This window comes from Schistocerca americana, chromosome 8, assembly GCF_021461395.2.
Source record: "Schistocerca americana isolate TAMUIC-IGC-003095 chromosome 8, iqSchAmer2.1, whole genome shotgun sequence".
NCBI classification, from domain to species: domain Eukaryota; kingdom Metazoa; phylum Arthropoda; class Insecta; order Orthoptera; family Acrididae; genus Schistocerca; species Schistocerca americana.
This window is the reverse complement of record NC_060126.1, coordinates 186,646,012-186,665,508: the sequence shown is the minus strand read 5'-3', so window position 1 is coordinate 186,665,508 and position 19,497 is coordinate 186,646,012. Positions and strand designations below refer to the sequence as shown.

At 41.7% G+C, this 19,497-nt stretch overlaps 1 protein-coding gene across 1 annotated transcript in view; it reads left to right on the top strand.

Annotated features, from left to right (window-relative positions):
• Positions 1–19,497, top strand: part of LOC124545657 — a 162,007-nt gene that overhangs the window by 100,351 nt on the left and 42,159 nt on the right. Inside the window, exon 7 of the mRNA XM_047124605.1 lies at positions 18,244–18,322. Within this exon, the coding sequence (XP_046980561.1) occupies positions 18,244–18,322 (79 nt within the window). The remainder of the gene's footprint in view (positions 1–18,243; positions 18,323–19,497) is intronic.

Genomic DNA, 19,497 nt, shown 5'->3' with positions numbered 1-19,497 from the left:
TAATGTTCATCTTATACCCTCCTTTCAAGACACTGTCCATTCTGTTCAACTGCTCTTCCAAGTCCTTTGCTGTCTCTGACAGAATTACAAAGTCATCGGCGAACCTCAAAGTCTTTATTTCTTCTCCATGAATTTTAATACCTACTCCGAATTTTTCTTTTGTTTCCTTTACTGCTTGCTCAATATACGGATTGAATAACATCGGGGAGAGGCTACAACCCTGTCTCACTCCTTTCCCAACCACTGCTTCCCTTTCATGCCCCTCGACTCTTATAACTGCCATCTGGTTTCTGTACAAATTGTAAATAGCCTTTTGCTCCCTGTATTTTACCCTTGCCACCTTCTGAATTTAAAAGAGAGTACTCCAGTCAACATTGTCAAAAGCTTTCTCTAAGTCTACAAATGCTAGAAACGTAGGTTTGCCTTTCCTTAATCTAGCTTCTAAGATAAGTCGTAGGGTCAGTATTGCCTCACGTGTTCCAACATTTCTACGGAATCCAAACTGATCTTCCCCAAGGTCAGCTTCTACCAGTTTTTCCATTCGTCTGTAGAGAATACGCGTTAGTATTTTGCATCCGTGACTTATTAAACTGATTGTTCGGTAATTTTCACATCTGTCAGCACCTGCTTTCTTTGGGATCGGGATTATTATATTCTTCTTGAAGTCTGAGGGTATTTCGCCTGTTTCACATCTGTCAACACCTGTTTTCTTTGGGATTGGAATTATTATATTCTTCTTGAAGTCTGAGGGTATTTCGCCTGTCTCATACATCTTGCTCACCAGATAGTAGAGTTTTGTCAGGACTGGCTCTCCCAAGGCCATCAGTAATTCTAATGGAATGCTGTCTACTCCCGGGGCCTTGTTTCGACTCAGGTCTTTCAGTGCTCTGTCAAACTCTTCACGCAGTATCTTATCTCCCATTTCGTCTTATCTACATCCTCTTCCATTTCCATGATATTGTCCTCAAGTACATCGCCCTTGTGTAAACCCTCTATATACTCCTTCCACCATTCTGCCTTCCCTTCTTTGCTTAGAACTGGGTTGCCATCTGAGCTCTTGATATTCATACAAGTGGTTCTCTTCTCTCCAAAGGTCTCTTTAATTTTCCTGTAGGCAGTATCTACCTTACCCCTAGTGAGACAAGCCTCTACATCCTTACATTTGTCCTCTAGCCATCCCTGCTTAGCCATTTTGCACTTCCAGTCGATCTCATTTTTGAGACGTTTGTATTCCTTTTTGCCTGCTTCATTTACTGCATTTTTATATTTTCTCCTTTCATCAATTAAATTCAATATTTCTTCTGTTACCCAAGGATTTCTATTAGCCCTCGTCTTTTTACCTACTTGATCGTCTGCTGCCTTCACTACTTCATCCCTCAGAGCTACCCATTCTTCTTCTACTGTATTTCTTTCCCCCATTCCTGTCAATTTTTTATGCTTTGGAAGTCTCTCACTATGAAGCGCACTCTTGCTGCAGGTTCGTTTTCCAAATAACCACAGAGAAATTCTAATTTGTGTTCAAGTGGACAATTTGGTGGTGAGGAATATAGGGACTGATCAATCCAAGCTTGAGGGTGAAGTTCGTTGCTATAATTCCTGAAAACTTTGAATTTACGTACTGTCAGATAGTGTTTGTAATCGAAATTACCATTCTTGTACGAAACAGATTGTTCCCTATTGCACCACATCGGCGGTTCGTTATCATATCTGGATGTGTGATACTGTTCTCGTGGGAATTCACCTAAACGCCGTAAATTTGTGTGGTGACCAAGGTTTTCTGAATACGAACGTACGCGTTCAAATTCGTCATTTTCATCGTCACGGTTAAGCTTTCTTTCAAGACACTCGACTTTTTCATATATAGTGTTCCTATAACGCTTGTTTTCCATATTAATTCTCTCTTGGTTGTATTTAAAATTTATTAATGACTGATATTCTGCTGAGTCTGAAAACTGTACCGGCATTGTGTCACTCGAATCTCTGTCTGCACTGGTTGGCAGGTTTGCCATTTTCGTTGTCAGGTCATCAACTTTTTCGCTTAACTGTTCTTCAGAATTTAATGTCAAAGTTTCCACCTGTTCGCCAGTTTCTTTTACCGTTGCATTAAGATGAATGTTCTGTTCTTTTATCTATCTTAACTATCGCACTCAGAACTACAGTGCTGACTTTAGCTAGCAATTCGTCCTTATCATCACGCTGATCTGTTTTCATGATTTGGTGCTCTGTTTCAAGATAACGTGTGCAAGTTGCAAAAGTGCTCATTATTGCTTGAAGGTCATTTTTTATTTCTTCCCTAATCTCACCTGATAAATTTTGTTTTCAATTTCATTTCTTCCTGTAATTTCCTATTTTCATTCTGTGACTTGTCAATCTTCGCACTTATTTCGTCTTGTGTTTTGTTCATTTTCTTCTCTCATTAAGCATCTGACGAATTGATTCTAGAAAATTTGTCTGTGCCTTGCAGTGTGGTGCTGTATAATTGTTCACTAAAGGTGATGTGTGTTGTGCTCGTTCAAAAGACATTGGCGCTAAACTTGAGTCTGATGTGTCTGTTACGAGTCGTAAAATTTCGCACGACTGTGACTAGTTTGGAAAGCTTTCTCTAGACTGTGGCGACCTATCACCGACCGACTCATCTTCAGAATTTGCGTGTTCATTATCTATCGTTTGTTCTGTTTCATTATTGTTCGCTAAACTGCTTAATATATGCGGATCCGTGCAATTTCCTGCAATATCATGTAAACTATTGGTATCTGCTAATTGCTCAAAGTGGTTTATCTCATCTTGTACAGAATCGGATTTTCATATTGTTTCCTGTTGTACCAAACACGAAGAAACACTATTTCTTGGAGAAACAAAATTGCCACAATGATCAAACAAACGAAAATAGAAACTGTACTATTGAACACGCAAATACTCAACAATGAAAGTAATCCACACAATATCTGGCTATTATGCCGACCGTTTCTGTAAAAAGGTAATCAATAATCGTCACACGACACAAAATTTTGCAAATTGGACACACAATTTTAAATTCATTGCCTGAAAAAGAAGTATGACATTAATAAAATTAGTGCAGTGGCATTTCTTGCTTTCGAGACATCCAACACAATCTGACTACGTATTACCGAAAAAACCCAACGAACAACACAAGGTCGAATATGTAACCTCCCCACCATATTTGTTTATGTTTGAATTTTAGCCCAACTTTACCTAATACTCTTTTAGTCTACGTATTACTAAAACTATGTCTCCACAAACGTTTAACCAACTTAAGCTCGTATGCTAACCTTTGATTAAACAGAACTTAATTTTAACTGAAATGTAACAGATCTGACTGCAACTTGTCTTTACATTAGATGTGCCACTGATGTAAAAAAGAGTTATACGGCCCTAATCAAAAATTCCACTTTCCTCGCATCTTGACAACATTGTAGCAGAGTTCTCGACAGCATAACAACAAACAGGTAGCGGCTACGCTAGATTTCTATTTCTAAACAAAATTTCCAATTGTTGCACATCGTGTGTGATAATGCATAATGATAAACAGTGGGGTGAGGAGAGTAACTATTCCTGTGAAGTGGTATTCCAAGACAATTATTCTAGAATTAAGTATATGTTCAAAAACGCAGAGTAAAACTCCGCGTGATTTTTCACAAAACATAGGTCCGAACAATACTATGATTAACAAAGCTAACAATGATTTAAAGAGGGCACAGTGTTGCCGGAGAATTTCTATAAAAATCAAACAGCTTAATTTATATGTTAATGCCTGACTCAGGGAAATGCGGTCGTCCTTCCCTCAGTTCTGAGCAAGTGCACAAAGTTAACTGGCTCCCAGTAATCATTTCTACAAATTAGGTGCGCAGGACTGCAGTCTTACCTGAAACTTCTCCTTTAAAAAAAAAAAAAATCATTATTCAAGGTATAATATACACATCTTATTTATCCTTGCTGTTCTTTACAATCAGTATTTCTTGATCTGGCAGATACGATCACACGTCAATACAGCACTACAGAACACGTCCATCATCTACCACACTTCAACTAAGAATGTATCATCTACATCTACATCTACATACATACTCCGCAGTCCACCATACGGTGCGTGGCGGAGGGTACCTCTACCACAATTAGCATCTTCTCTCACTGTTCCACTCCCAAACAGCACGAGGGAAAAATGACTGCTTATGGCTCTGTACGAGCTCTAAGCTCTCTTATCTTTGTGGTCTTTTCGCGAAATGTAAGTTGGCGGCAGTAAAATTGTACAGCAGTCAGCCTCAAATGCTGGTTCTCTAAATTTCCTCAGTAGCGATTCACGAAAAGAACGCCTCCTTTCCTCTAGATACTCCCACCCGAGTTGCTGAAGCATTTCCGTAATGATCAAATCCACCAGTACCAAACCTAGCAGCCCACCTCTGAATTGCTTCTATGCCCTCCCTCAATCCGACCTGATAGGGATCCCAAACGCTCGAGCAGTACTCAAAAATAGATCGCACCAGCGTTCTATAAGCGGTTTCCTTTACAGATGAACCACACCTTCCCAAAATTCTACCAATGAACCGAAGACGACCATACGCCTTCCCCACAACTGCCATTCTGCATAGAGGCAAAGACTGTGCCACGACAAGATCAAAGTTTGTTTAGCAGTAATGTAACTGGCTCCCTCTCTCTGACGTGCACACCGACAACATACAAAAACCAAAATGACATAACTACTTACAACAGTTAAACACTATTAACTAAATTTGCTTTTTTTTGGTGGTGCGCATGAAGGAACCCAACCTCCTTGGTATTACATATTACTAACAATGCGCCGGTATTACTGGGGTTAAGTAATGTAACTTGCACAAAATATCTTGTAACAGAAAGAAACTTCAAGGATTATTTGAAAAGTAATTTCGAGAGAAGTATATGTAAATGAGGAATTTCATTATAGCTGTCGTCTTACAATTATTAAATATTTTTGTCCTCAATTGGGATAGACATCTATTTATTTTTTGGGATTATTAACCCTCTTGCAATTAGTTATCTGGCTTTAACTCAACTATAAGTGAGGACTATACATACATGGTTTCCTACTGACATTCTGAAAGACGAGAATCAGTTCGAAAATTGTTCGCATCGGAAAGCCTGGTCTTCTGGAGATTCTATTAATTTTTATAGGTCCAGAATGAGATTTTCACTCTGCAGCGGAGTGTGCGCTGATATGAAGCTTCCTGGCTGATTAAAACTGTGTGCCCGACCGAGACTCGAACACGGGACCTTTGCCTTTCGCGGCCAAGTGCTCTACCATCTGAGCTACCGAAGCACGACTCACGCCCGGTACTCACAGCTTTACTTCTGCCAGTACCTCGTCTCCTACCTTCCAAACTTTACAGAAGCTCTCCTGCGAACCAGATGGCAGAGCACTTGCCCGCGAAAGGCAAATGTCCCGAGTTCGAGTCTCGGTCGGGCACACAGTTTTAATCTGCCAGGAAGTTTCAATTTTTATAGGTATATCTACAAAAAATGAACCGACGGAACTTCTCCTTAAGACAAGAATTAAGATGAGATTTATTTCGTTCGTTCTCTCGTTCAATTACGCTTCACCAATGTCTGCCAAAGCCGCAGCGAGAAATGTTGAAATGTGCCACGCACATTAGATGCTTGTTGCCGATTGTTCACTGCATTGTAATTTTGAGACATTTACAAATGCCTTTGCCACATCGCGTCGGCACAATGGTAAGTTGTTTGCTACAACGACGAATATCTTAGGAGATACATCTGTTTATGGCTTCATACTTTCAGACGAATGACCTTACAGCGTGAAAATGTTATAAGAATTCATTGTCTTGTTAACTATGTTAGGTTTTTTAAAGAAATTTACAGGCTTAATTGTCATTATAACTGTCACAAATCGGTCAAGCGACTTCATAAACAACGGATTCGATATAAATAGCGATTCTATTATCTTTGTATGTCACAACCTCCACATTCGCAGCCCACGTCTAAGGATGCCAGACAGTAAGGTGTACAGGATGATTCCATGATGATGTTTCAAGTTTCAGGAATGATGAACAGCAGTACATATATCAGTTTGAGGTAAGGAACCATGGTCTCACAGTATCGAAAAATTCTGAGTATTATATTCTAAGACTTTGCTTTCGTGGCGAGTAAATTCCATGTCGCAGGGAGAGGGTATATAACATTCTAAGTGACCAATTCGGGGTACAGTGCTTACCATCCCGTACACCAAATCTTGTTCTGAAAAATCCGTTGCATAACTTTATTAATTAGCATTGGATCCTGAGGAGAGACCTGCTAATAGAATTAGACCAGTCGTTTCAGATAGGAGAAGTACAATCATAGGGGGACGTCTCGCACTGTGTCCATTACTTCTGCAAGTGTGGTGTACATAAACTGATGGACATTTGGTCAAGTAAGTGTTCTCGCAGAAGTGTGGGTACTGAAATATAATTATTACTTGTTTCAGCCCGAATATACGAAGGAAACCTTTTCATCTCAGAGTAGTAATTGTAACGTACGTCCTCAGTTATTTACTGGATGTATTCCAATCTCTGTCTTTCTCTAGTTTTTACCCACTACAGCTCCCTCTAGTACTATGGTAGTTATTCCTTGATGTCTTGACAGATGTATAATTCTGTTCCTTCTTCTTGTCAGTGTCTTCCGTTTATTTCTTTCCTCGTCGATTCTGCAGAGAACCTCCCTGTTTCTCACCTTGTTACGTTAAATTCAGTTACTCAGACGCATGTTTGAACGGTAGGGGCGAAAGGTTAAATCCCCGTCTTACACCTTTTTCAAGCCGAGCCCAATAGTTTATGCCTATTTTTCTCGGAATTTCGAACATCTTGCACCATTTTACATTGTCGAACACTTTTCCCGGTCGACAAATCCTACAAACATTTCTTGATTTTTCTTCCGTTTTCTTCCATTACACTGATCAACAATGAATATGTTTCGGGCTCAAAAATTGTTAATTCTTACGTATTTCCAGCTACTGAATTAAAAAATCCCCATAAAAATGATAGATTAGTTATTGATTTGGAGATAAAGTGACATTTCTTTCTTATAGTCAACATTTTCAGTTTGGAGGAAATTTTGTTTTCGGAGTTGGCGCACCTGTCCAGTAACAAAACACAGGTGCTCTCAAGGTGTTTGTAAGTCATAAACATAAATACTGTTGCTGTGACTGAGTTTCATACAGTTTCTGCCGTAATTAAAGCAGAATTTCTGGTTTGAGAATGTTTTTGTGGTATAAAATTCGTAAAAATGCTACGAAAATGTGTAAACAAGGTGAATAATTTTTGTTAAATTTTTGGTGAAATAACATTTTCCTCACAGTAAGACAACCCGACGCCTCTTGTGAAGACTGCCTATTCGCAATATTTCGGTATGAAAGTAGGGGACCAGGATAAATCTTGGGCTCAACATATATTTTGCAACGCATGTCCAGTTACACTGCGAGAATGCCTGAAAAATAAGAAATGATCTATGGCTTTTGCTGTGTCTATGGTTTAGCGGGAGCCTACAAACCGTACAGATGACTGCTATTTGTGCTTGACTCCACCTATAAAGGCAGGATTTTCTGTGAAGAAAAAAAGAACAGTTCAGTACCAGAATCTTCGATCTGATAATCGACCCATTCCGTATTTAGATAGGTTTACCAGTTCCTACTCCGCCCGAAAATTGTGTGTTTGAAGTAGAAAATGAAGACAGTGTGAAATAAGAATAAAAAGAAGAACCAAACAAGCCTCCGCATCCCATGACCCTAATTTCGAGGGAAAAGATGATAAACCGCACAGACTGAGTCAAGCTCATTAGAGCCATTGATCTGTCCGAGAAAAATGCAGAAAATCCTTAGGAGTCGACTACAGCAATGAACTATTTTAGAAATAGATGTCACTGACACACAGTACAGAAAAAGTCACATGGAACTGCTTCCCTTTTTGGAGAAGAACAACAACCTTGTTGTTGAGTGTGACATTAATGGCTTGTTAAAATCTTTACCGCCCACTGTGGCCGAGCGGTTCTAGGCCCTTCAGGCTGGAACCGTGCGACCGCTACGGTCGCAGGTTCGAATCCTGCCTCGGACATTGATGTGTGTGATGTCCTTAGGTTAGTTAGGTTTAAGTAGTTCTAAGTTCTAGGGGACTGATGATCTCAGATGTTAAGTCCCATAGTGCTCAGAGCCATTTGAACCATTTTTAAAATTTGGAATTTGTACCATGACCCAACTGAATGGAGGCTATTCACAGACTCCTCCAAGCTTAGTTTGAAAGCTGTGATACTTCATAATGGCAACCGTCTTCCTTCTGTTCCTGTTGGTAATGCAGTTCACATGAAGGAGACATATGCAAATATGGAAGACCTCTTGGACTAAATCAAATATCATGAACACAAATGGAAAATTTGTGGTGATCCAAAAGTCATTGCCTACTCTTAGGAAAGCAACTGGCGTACACAAAATATGCTGATTCTTATGTAGACTATGTGATCAAAAGTATCCGGACACCCCCAAAAACATACGTTTTTCATATTCGGTGCATTGTGCTGCCACCTCCTGCCAGGTACTTCATATCAGCGACCTCAGTAGTCATTAGACATCGTGAAAGAGCAGAATGGGGCGCTCCGCGGAACTCACGGACTTGGAAAGTGGTCAGGTGATTGGGTACCACTTGTGTCATACGTTCGTACTCGAGATTTCCACACTCCTAAACATCCCTTCGTCCACTGTTTCCGATGTGATAGTGAAGTGGAAACGTAAAGGGACACGTACAGCACAAAAGCGTGCAGGCCGACCTCTTCTGTTGACTGACAGAGACTGCCGACAGTTGAAGAGGGTCCTAATGTGCAACAGGCAGACATCTATCCAGGCCATCACACAGGAATTAGAAACTGCCTCAGGATCCACTGCAAGTACTATGACAGTTATGTGGGAGGTGAATAAACTTGGATTCACGGCCGAGCGGTTCCCCATAAGCCACACATCACGCCGGTAAATGCCAAACCACGCCTCGCTTGGTATAAGGAGCGTAAACATTGGACGAATGAATAGTGGAAAAGCGTTGTGTGGAGTGACGAATCACTGCACACAATGTAGCAATCCGATGGCAGGGTGTGGGTGCGGCGAATTCCCGCTGAACGTCATCTGCCAGCGTGTGTAGCGCCAACAGTAAAATTCGAAGGCGATGGTGTTGGGGTGTCGTCATGTTTTTCATGCAGAGAGCTTGCACCCCTTGTTGTTTTGCGTGGCACTATCATAGCACAGGCCTACACTGATGTTTTAAGCACTTTCATGCTTCGCACTGTTGAAGAGCAATTCGGGGATGGCGGTTGCATCTTTGAACACGATCGAGCACCTGTTCATAATGCACGGCCTTTGGCGGAGTGGTTACATGACAATAACACCCATATAATGGACTGTCCTGCATAAAGTCCTGACCTGAATCCTATAGAACACCTTTCGGATGTTTTGGAACGCCGACTTCGTGCCATGGCTCACCGATCGACATCAATACTTCTCCTCAGTGCAGCACTCCGTGAAGAATGGGCTGCCTTCCTCAAGAAACCTTCCAGCAGCTGACTGAATGTATGCCTGCCAGAGTGGAAGCTGTTATCAAGGCTAAGGGTGGGTCAACACCGTTTTGAATTCCAGCATTACCGATGGAGGGCGCCACGAACTTGTAAGTTATTTTCAGCCAGGAGTCCGGATACTTTCGATCATATAGTATATGTGGGAGAGTAGGGATAGGAAATTGCATTAGGTTAAAGCAGACTGGCCTGCAAGAAACCTTAACCCTAACAAGGAAAATGTCGTTCCCGAGTCTTTCGTGGGCCCAAAAGGTATTCTTATTCAAGCCTTGCATATCAGGCTGGGTTTGATGAAAAATTTTGGCAAAGGTATGAACCACGAAGGATGGCCCTGAAGTACATAAGAGAGAAATTTTCTAAATTAAGTGATGCAAGTTAAGGAAGATATTTTTATCGGGACACAAATTCGAGAACATGTGAGGGATCCTGTATTTCACCAAGTTTTGGAGGGGGAAGGAAAGTAAGCTTGGGAAGCCTTCAAGGGAGCTGTTCGTAGCTTTTTAGGCAACAATAGCGATGAAAACTACACTCAGTTCGTGACAGTGCTCCTGCAAAAATACGATAACCTTGGATTCCACATCCCCCTTAAAATCCATTTTCTCCACTCCCACCTAGACTTTTTCCCTCCTAGTTGTGGAGCTGTCAGTGATCAACATAGGGAAAGACTCCATCAGGACATATCTGTTATGGAACAAAGATATCAGGACCATTGAATCAATGCTTGCAGATTACTGTAGGGATGATCCGGAACTTCGTTACAAGAGGCAAGCTAAAAGACGACGATCTCATGCGGCCACCACATGCTTCTCTTCAGACCTAACCATTTACGAGGATTTCTTCCAGCAATTTAGAACTCTTAAAATGTAACTACCATTTTAAAAAATTCAAATAGACTTTCAGTATTGTTAGCATATGTAATTAAAATATATCTTTTTCTCCCAATCTGTTAATATGAAATTCTTCCACCTAGTGTGTATCGCGGAAACTAGAATTAAGGCAAATTTTTCATTGCCATATTCGTTTTTCTCGGCCCGAAATTAATAGGAATTGCCTCATGAAGTGCAGGAAACATTAAAATTTTTTTTGTTAAGCAGTGTTACTGCCTTTCTAGCGGCTCCCAAAGCCAAACTGATCGTCACCTGACAGATCCTCCGTTCTCTTTTTTGTTCTTTTGTTTGTTGTTCTCGTCAGTAATTTGGATGCATGAGCTTTTAAGATGATTGTGCGACAATTCTCGCAATTTCCCAATATGGTAGGTGGGCGATACATTTTACACAGTAACGTGCATAGTCGTTTTGTTGCAACTTACACCAATGATTTTAGAAATTCTGATGGTAAGCACTCCGTCTTCAGGCCACAAGTGGCCTATCGGGACCATCCGACCGCCATGTCATCCTCAGAGGCAGATACGAGGGGCGTGTGGTCAGCACACCACTCTCCCAGTCGTTATGATGGTTTTCTTGGACGGGAGCCGCTACTGTTCTGTCGAGTAGCTCCTCAATTGGCATCACGAAGCTGAGTGCACCCCGAAAAATGGCAGCAGCGCATGGCGGCCTGGATGGTCACCCACCCAAGTGCCGGCCACGCCCAACAGCGCTTAACTTCGGTGATCTCACGGGAACCAGTGTATCCACTGTGGCAGGGCCGTTTCCGTAAATTCTGATGGAATGTTATCTATTTCTTCTGCGTTATGTGGTCTTAATTCGTCCAAAGGTTTTAAAATTCATATTTTACTTCTGGACCCCTATCTCTTATGTTGATTCCTGTTTCTTCTTCTATCATGTCATCAAACAAGTCCTCCCCCTCATAGAGGCCTTCAATGTACTCTTTCAATCTGTCTGCTATTTAGTAGAATTCCCATTGCAGTCTTTGATGTTAGTGCCCTTACTTTAATTTCACCGCAGGTTGTTTTGATTTTTCTCTATGCTGAGTCAGTCCTTCCGACAATTTCTTTTTTGAATTCTTCACATTATTCGTGCAGCCGTTTCCGCCTTAGCTTCTCATTTATTTCGTTCGTAAGGTACTTGTCTTTCTGTAGTGCTGAATTTCTTTGTACTTCCTTCTTTCGTCGATCTCCTAAAGTATTTCTTAACCATGGTTTCTTGACAGCTACCTCCCTTGCAGCTACGTTTGTCTTTCCAACTTCTGTGATTGCCGTTTTGGGAGGTCAGTTGCCCTTCAATTGAACTGCCTGCTGAGTTATTCATCAACGCCGTATCTACTGCCCCAGGGAATTTCAAGCGTATCTTTACATTCCTTAGTACTTCTGTATCCCACTTCTATTCTGCACTGATTCTTTCTGGCTAGTCTCTTAAACTTGAGCTTATTCTTCACCATTACTCAGTTGTGATGTGAGTCTACGTATGCCTTACAATTCAATATCTGATTTCGTAATCTCTGTCTGACCATGAAGTAATCTAACTCAAAACTTCCTGTATCTCACCGCCTTTTCCAAGTATACCTCCTCCTCAGGAGCAGGATGAGTGGCATGAGCACAATTTTGATATTAAATTAGTATCAAATTGGTATGCAGATTAATTAAATTGATCAATTAATAGCCCCCACCTCCACCTGTACCCCTACCCACGCCGACCCCATCCCACCCTTAGATGACGTCCTGTATTTTCTTCTGCTTGCACGTGAATCCCCTCCCCACCCCTCCCCATCGCCCACCTACCATATTGGGAAATTGCGAATTTTGAGAGGAATTTCGAATTCTGTTGGGAATGTCTTTGTCCCAGGGCTGTGCTGATGTCCCATCCACCCACCACCTGGGAATCGGAGGGAAATTAAAAATAGTGGTGCCCTTTCCAGGGCTCTCCCCCTGATCCTTCTGAACAGCCCAAGTACACGCCTCCCCCCCCCCCCCCTCCCCTCCGAACACGTGGAAACTATCCAGATGCAGAAGAGGCAGATTAGGTTAGTATACTTTATTTATTTTGATTGGGAAACTGAAGTAAATATCGGTCCTAATTACGCAATTAATTACACTACTGGCCATTAAAACTGCTATACCACGAAGATGACGTGCTACAGACACGAAATTTAGCCGACAGGAAGAAGATGCTGTGATATGCAAATGATTAGCTTTTCAGAGCATTCACGCTAGGCTGGCGCCGGTGACGACACCTACAACGTGCTGACATGAGGAAAGTTTCCAACCGATTTCTCATACACAAACAACAGTTGACCTGCGTTGCCTGGTGAAACGTTGTTGTGATGCCTCGTGTAAGGAGGAGGAATGCGTACAATCACGTTTCCGACTTTGGTAAAGATCGGATTGTAGCCTATCGTGATTGCGGTTTATCGTATCGGGATATTGCTGCTCTTGTTGGTCGAGATCCATTGACTGTTAGCAGAATATGGAATCGGTGGGTTCAGGAGGGTAATACGGAACGCCGTGCTGGATCCCAACGGCCTCGTAGATAGATGGGTGAGGGGAAGCTATGGGGAGTGGCTAGGGGTCTTGGCAGGGACCCACGTGAAGGGTGAAGAAAACACATGACATCATCTGGGAGTGGGGGGGGGGGGGAGGTGGTGGTGAGCCTGGATGGGGGTGGGGCTAATTAATTGATCAGTTTAATTAATTTGCATATCAATTTGGTATCAACATTGTCCTTAAGCCGCTCTTACTGTACTACTATCCTCTTGTGATTCTTGAACAGAGTATTCACTATCACTAGGTCATGTTTATTGCAGAACTTAGTTAGTCTTTCTCCTTCCTACTGCCAAGCCCATATTTTTCCTTTACACTTTCTCCTACTCCCTCCCCTACAACCGCATTTCAGTTCAACATGGATATTTGGTTTTCATTTATCTTTAACGACTAAATTACCCTTTCAATATCCTCATATACTTTCCCTGTCTCTTCATCTTTTGCTTGTGACATCGGCATATATACCCAAACTATTATCGTTGGTGTTGGTTTGCTGTAACTCACTCTCTGCTGTACCTTCCTGTTCATAAGGAATACCTACTCTTGTTATATTATTTTCTGCTGCTGTTTATCCTATAATCACCTGACCAAAAATACTTCACTTGTTTAAATTTCACTTCAGTATCCCCCACTGTATCTAGATTGAGCCTTAACATTTCCCTTTTCAGATTTTCTGGTGACCTACTATTGACATTCCACTCCCCGATTCGTAGAATGTTACCCTTTCGTTGGTTATTCAATTTTTTTATCATGGTTACCTCTCACTTTGCAGTCTCCTCCTGGAATCCGAATGAGAGTAGTCCGGAATCTTTTGTCAAAATGTTCAACTGTGTGTGAAATCTTATGGGACTTAACTGCTAAGGTCATCAGTCCCTAAGCTTACACGCTACTTAGCCTAAATTATCCTAAGGACAAACACACACACCCATGCCCGAGGGAGGACTCGAACCTCCGCCGGGACCAGCCGCACGGTCTATGACTGCAGCGCCATAGACCGCTCGGCTAATCCCGCGCCGCAATCTTCTGTCAATTTAGAGATCAGCATGACAATTTCTCAGTTACAGGACACATGGTCCGTGGACACACATTGTGTGTCTTTAATGCAGTGGTTCCCATTGCCTTCCACATCCTCATGCCGTCGATCATTGCTGATTCTTCGACCTCCAAGGGGCAGTTTCCCATCCCAAGGGCAAGACAGTGCTCTGAACTTCTGTCCGTCCTCTGCCCTCTTTGAGAAGGCCTTTGGCAGAACAAGTGTGACTTCTTATGCCGGAAGTCTTCGACTGCCATTGCTAATAATTTTTGTTAAGAATATAAGCAGTGGCGAGGTTCAGATCTGGGACTAAGGACGTTTAGTTTATTAGTCAACATCGCTACCCTCCTTTTCTTTTAAAGTAACAAGCTATTTACAATATCCAAATGGTGTGAAATAAATGAAGCACTAATCCTTTTAATTTCTTTTTTTATTTTTTGTTTTGTAGGGTCACACTCAGCCACAGCCCGTAGGGGACAAGATGGGCAGGGGTCGGATCCCGAGGGCTCGTCACGATGCCTCCCACTTCCCACCGCTGAGCTGCATCCTCATACGGCTTTTTTTTTTTTGCACATGTATACGCTGGAAAAACAAATTAAAACTAGCCACCCATTCGGAACCCAGAAAACCCAGTAAGGCGATAAAGGATAACAGGCGAACCGAGTCCAAAGGTTCTGTATACACATGAAATGTTGAGTGCTATTAACAAGGGATTTCAGATTGATTGCGAAGTTCTAGATTTCCAAAAGGCTTGTGACACCGTGCCACACAAACGGCTTGTACTGAAATTGCGTGCTTGTGGAGTATCGTCTCAGTTATGTGACTGGATTCGTGATTCCCTGTCGGAGACGTCACAGTTCGTAGTAACTGATGGAAAATCATAGAATAAAACAAAAGTGATTGCTGGCGTTCCCCAAAGTAGTGTTATAGGTCCTCCGCTACTCCATATATATTTAAACGATCCAGGAGACAATCTGAGCAGCCGTCTTACGCTACTGTCCATTAAAATTGCTACAACAAGAAGAAATGCAGATGATAAACGGGCATTCATTGGACAAATATATTATACTAGAACTGACATGTGATTACATTTTCACGCCATTTCGGTGCACAGATTCTGAGAAATCAATACCCAGAACAACCACCTCTGGCCGTAATAACGGCCTTGATACGCCTGGGCATTTAGTCAAACAGAGCTTCGATGGCGTGCAGCTTCAGCACGATACCACAGTTGATCAAGAGTAGTGACTGGCGTATTGCGACGAGCCAGTTGCTAGGCCACCATTGATCAGACATTTTCAATTTGTGAGAGATCTGGAGAATGTGCTGGCCAGGGCAGCAGTCGAACATTTTCTGTATCCAGAAAGGCCCGTACAGGACCTACAACATGCGGTCGTGCATTATCCTGCTGAAATGTAGGGTTTGGCAGGGATCGAATGAAAGGTAGAGCTACGGGTCGTAACACATTTGAAATGTAACGTCCACTGTAAAAAGTGCCGTCAATGCGAACAAGAGGTGACCGAGACGTGCAACCAATCGCCCCGGGTGATACGCCAGTATGGCGATGACGAATACACGCTCACAATGTGCGTTCACCTCGATGTCGCCAAACACGGAAGCGACCATCATGATGCTGTAAACAGGACCTGGATTCATCCGAAAAAATGACGTTTTGCCATTCGTGCACCAGGTGCGTCGTTGAGTACACCATCGCAGGCGCTCCTGTCTGTGATGCAGCGTCAAGGGTAACCGCAGCCATGGTCTCCGAGCTGATAGTCCATGCTGCTGCAAACGTCGTCGAACTGTTTGTGCAGATGGTTGTTGTCTTGCAAATGTCCCCATCTGTTGACTCAGGGATCGAGACGTGGCTGCACGATCCGTTACAGCGATGCGGATAAGATGCCTGTCATCTCGACTGCTAGTGATACGAGTCCGTTGGGACCCCCCTGAACCCACCGATTCCATATTCTGCTAACAGTCATTGGATCTCGACCAACAAGAGCAGCAATGTCGCGATACGATAAACCGCAATCGTGATAGGCTACAATCCGACCTTTATCAAAGTCGGAAACGTAATGGTACGCATTTCTCCTCCTTACACGAGGCATCACAACAACGTTCCACCAGGCAACGCTGATCAACTGCTGTTTGTGTATGAGAAATCGGTTGGAAACTTTCGTCATGTCATCACGTTGAAGGTGTCGCCACCGGCGCCAACCTTGTGTGAATGCTCTGAAAGCTAATCATTTACATATCACAGCATCTTCTTCCTGTGGGTTAAATTTCGTGTCTGTAGCACGTCATCTTCGTGGTGTAGCAATTTTAATGGCCAGTAGTGTAGTTTGTTTGCAGATGATAGTGTCGTTTCTCGTCTAGTATGCTCATCAGAAGCTCAAAACAAACTGCAAAACGATTTCGAAAAGATATCTGAAATGGTGTGGAAATTGGTAATTGACCCTAAATAATGAAAAGTGTGAGGTCGTCCACACGAGTGCTAAAAGGAGTCCGTTAAACTTCGGTTCCACGATAACCCAGTCTAATCTAAATGCCTTAAATTGAACTAAATAGTTACAATGTAAATTGGAAAGAACACATAGAAAATATTGTGGGGAAGGTAAACCAAAGACAGCGTCTTATTGGCAGAATACTTAGAAAATATAAGAGATCTATTAAAGAGACTGCCTACACTACGGTTGTCCGTCCTCTTTTGGAGTAGTGCTGCGCGGTCTCGGATCCTTAGCACCTAGGATTAACAGAGTACATCGAGAAAGTTCAACGAAGAGCAGCGCGTTTTGTGTTATCGTGAAGTAGGGGAGAAAGTGTCACGAACATGATGCAGAATTTGGGATGGACACCATTAAAATAAAGGCGTTTTTCGTTGTTCCGCAAACTTCTTACGAAATTTCTGTCACAAACTTTCTCCTCCGTATGCGAAAATATTTTGCTTTCGTCGACGTACATAGAGAGGAACGACCATCATAATAAAATAAGGGATATCAGAGCTCGCACGGAAAGATGTACGTGTTCGTTTTTTCCACGCGCTGTTCGAGAGTAGAATGATAGAGAAGTGTTGTGAAGGTGGTTCGATAAACCCTCTGCCAGGCACTTAATTTGATGTGCAAAGTATCCATGTAGATTCAGATGTATATGTAAAAGGGGTAGGCGAGTCATGTTTCGTTCCGAATCGCGCGGGTGCCTGGCACGGCGTGAGTTTGTCAGCTTAGTGGGGTAGCGGTGAAAAACGCTGTTCAGACAACGGGCAAAATACGCACGATGACGCGAACAACTCGCAACCTCCGCATACACAGCCTGCAAGTATTGCAATAAATCGAGGCACGAGTGATGAGTACTCCGTATAAGGTTCGGACGCCGGATTGAGCACGTTTTTATCACTAGTCATTGTCACTACCACCAGATCAAGGATGCAGCACTTTTTGATATAAAAATTGGAATTAATCCTTACTTACGAAAATTAACATTTCTTCTTTCAACTAATTTCGAATTACATCGGTAGCAGCAACAAACAACATCATTGCTATTATTAAAAAGAGTAAATAACTGCAATATTAAAGTTTCAGTACTGGTGAAAAATGAAAACAACGTTATACGGAAGTCACGTTCCAGTTTCGGACTGTTGTTGATGATGTGTGCAGTATGTTATGCTCGCTCCGTAGATATTCGTGCTCTGACAGCTTAGACGCAGAAACGACTAATCCTGAGTTGGCAGGTGTCTCGTACATGTGTTAACTCAAAACAAACGATTGGCATGGATATATTCCTGACTAAAAGAACTGTCATCAAATTTTGTCGATGTCATTCTGAAACACACTAGAAAAGGAAATTCGTATATTCGGGTAAAAGATAAGAGCTGTAATTACAAAATGTCCTGTAACACAACGAACACATTTAAAAAATATCTTATATTTCACGTGCAATGTATTTAGTGAGAGAAGGGAAAGAAATTTCCAGTCAGATACTTTAGAACTCTGCTGAGAGGACTAACTTTTGTTCTAACCACTTTGGTGAAATGTGTGTTTCAAATTAAAGTCACCATCAGTCAAGTCTCGGTGTAACATATAAAAAATAAAAATGAAATGATACAGAAATTTCTGATTACTTCTACAAATAGTGCAACAGTGAGTATAATAACCCAAGCAAGTTATTTTGCTCTTTTTTTCAGCATTCGTCATGCAGTTCTCTTACCTGGCCGCATTCTTCTGGCTGAATGTGATGTGCATTGATATAGCACTGGCAGTGAGGTGAGTTTAGGTAGTCACTAGCAATATAAATCTAAGTGAAGATATTCAAAGTACAAGAAATTATAGATCATAGGGTGTAAGAAGAAAACAATTTGCAACAATGTCATCCCTACGAAAAGAAGTGGTTACGTTAGGAAAGTTAACCAGTTCCTTCACAGTTATGAGTTTCAGCGTTTATATAAAGACCAGACTGCAGCTTTCAAGTATCAGCTGGAAACCACTAATAATGTAGACGTATTATGTCAGAAATGAAAGCTCTATGGCTTATGTAAATTACATGTAGATAGCGTTCCAATACACACAGTAATTTACTTCTTCCCTGTTCCATGTTAGTCGATGCTGTGAGAACCAGATTACATATTAAAAAAGAATACAGAATTGAAACCCATGTTTCGTACTAGAAATTACATTACTCATGTTGATAAAATTGAACATATTTTGACCCCAGCCAGTCTTAAACTAGTAACATTTCACTTCACAAACTTATTTACAAATTGAGACATGCGCGGTAAAACGGGCTAACCCTCAAATATAAAGCTGGGTTCTATCAAAGCTGACATTGGTCTCACCCCTAAATCTCACTTAGGGGTGAGACCAATGTCAATTTTGATAGTTCCCGTACCCAGAAACAGGTGACAACACTTAGCTCTAAGCTTTTACATTTGAGGGTTAGCCAATTTCAATAAGTCATGCTGAATTACATGACATAATCATTACCACTCAACCATGTGCAAAACAGAAATATGTACAGTTTGTGAACGCATATTATAGACAGTCAGACGGTATATCTATGAGTTCCGCTTGTGGTGCAGCATTGGCGTGCGCTATTGTTACTTCTTGGGAGCAATACAGACACTCAACAACAGCGAAAGTAGATTGCTCTAGAGACGCTCTGGGAAAAAAAAAAGAAAAAACAAACTTTGCTGCCACTATCTGCACAATGCTACGCTTTTATCAATCTCAAGTACCTATAAGCGTGTTCGAATACCTGATATGTACTTTATAAAAACTAAGTAAATCAACATTTTTATTTCGCCCAGTAATATATTCAGGATCTACAAATGTCTCCTACTCGGTATTATGTTAGAATTTACCTTTCAATATTGATTAATTAATATTAGGTCTATATGTCAACTATGAAGAAAGAATTTTTTTCCCTTTTCACCCTTTCTTTG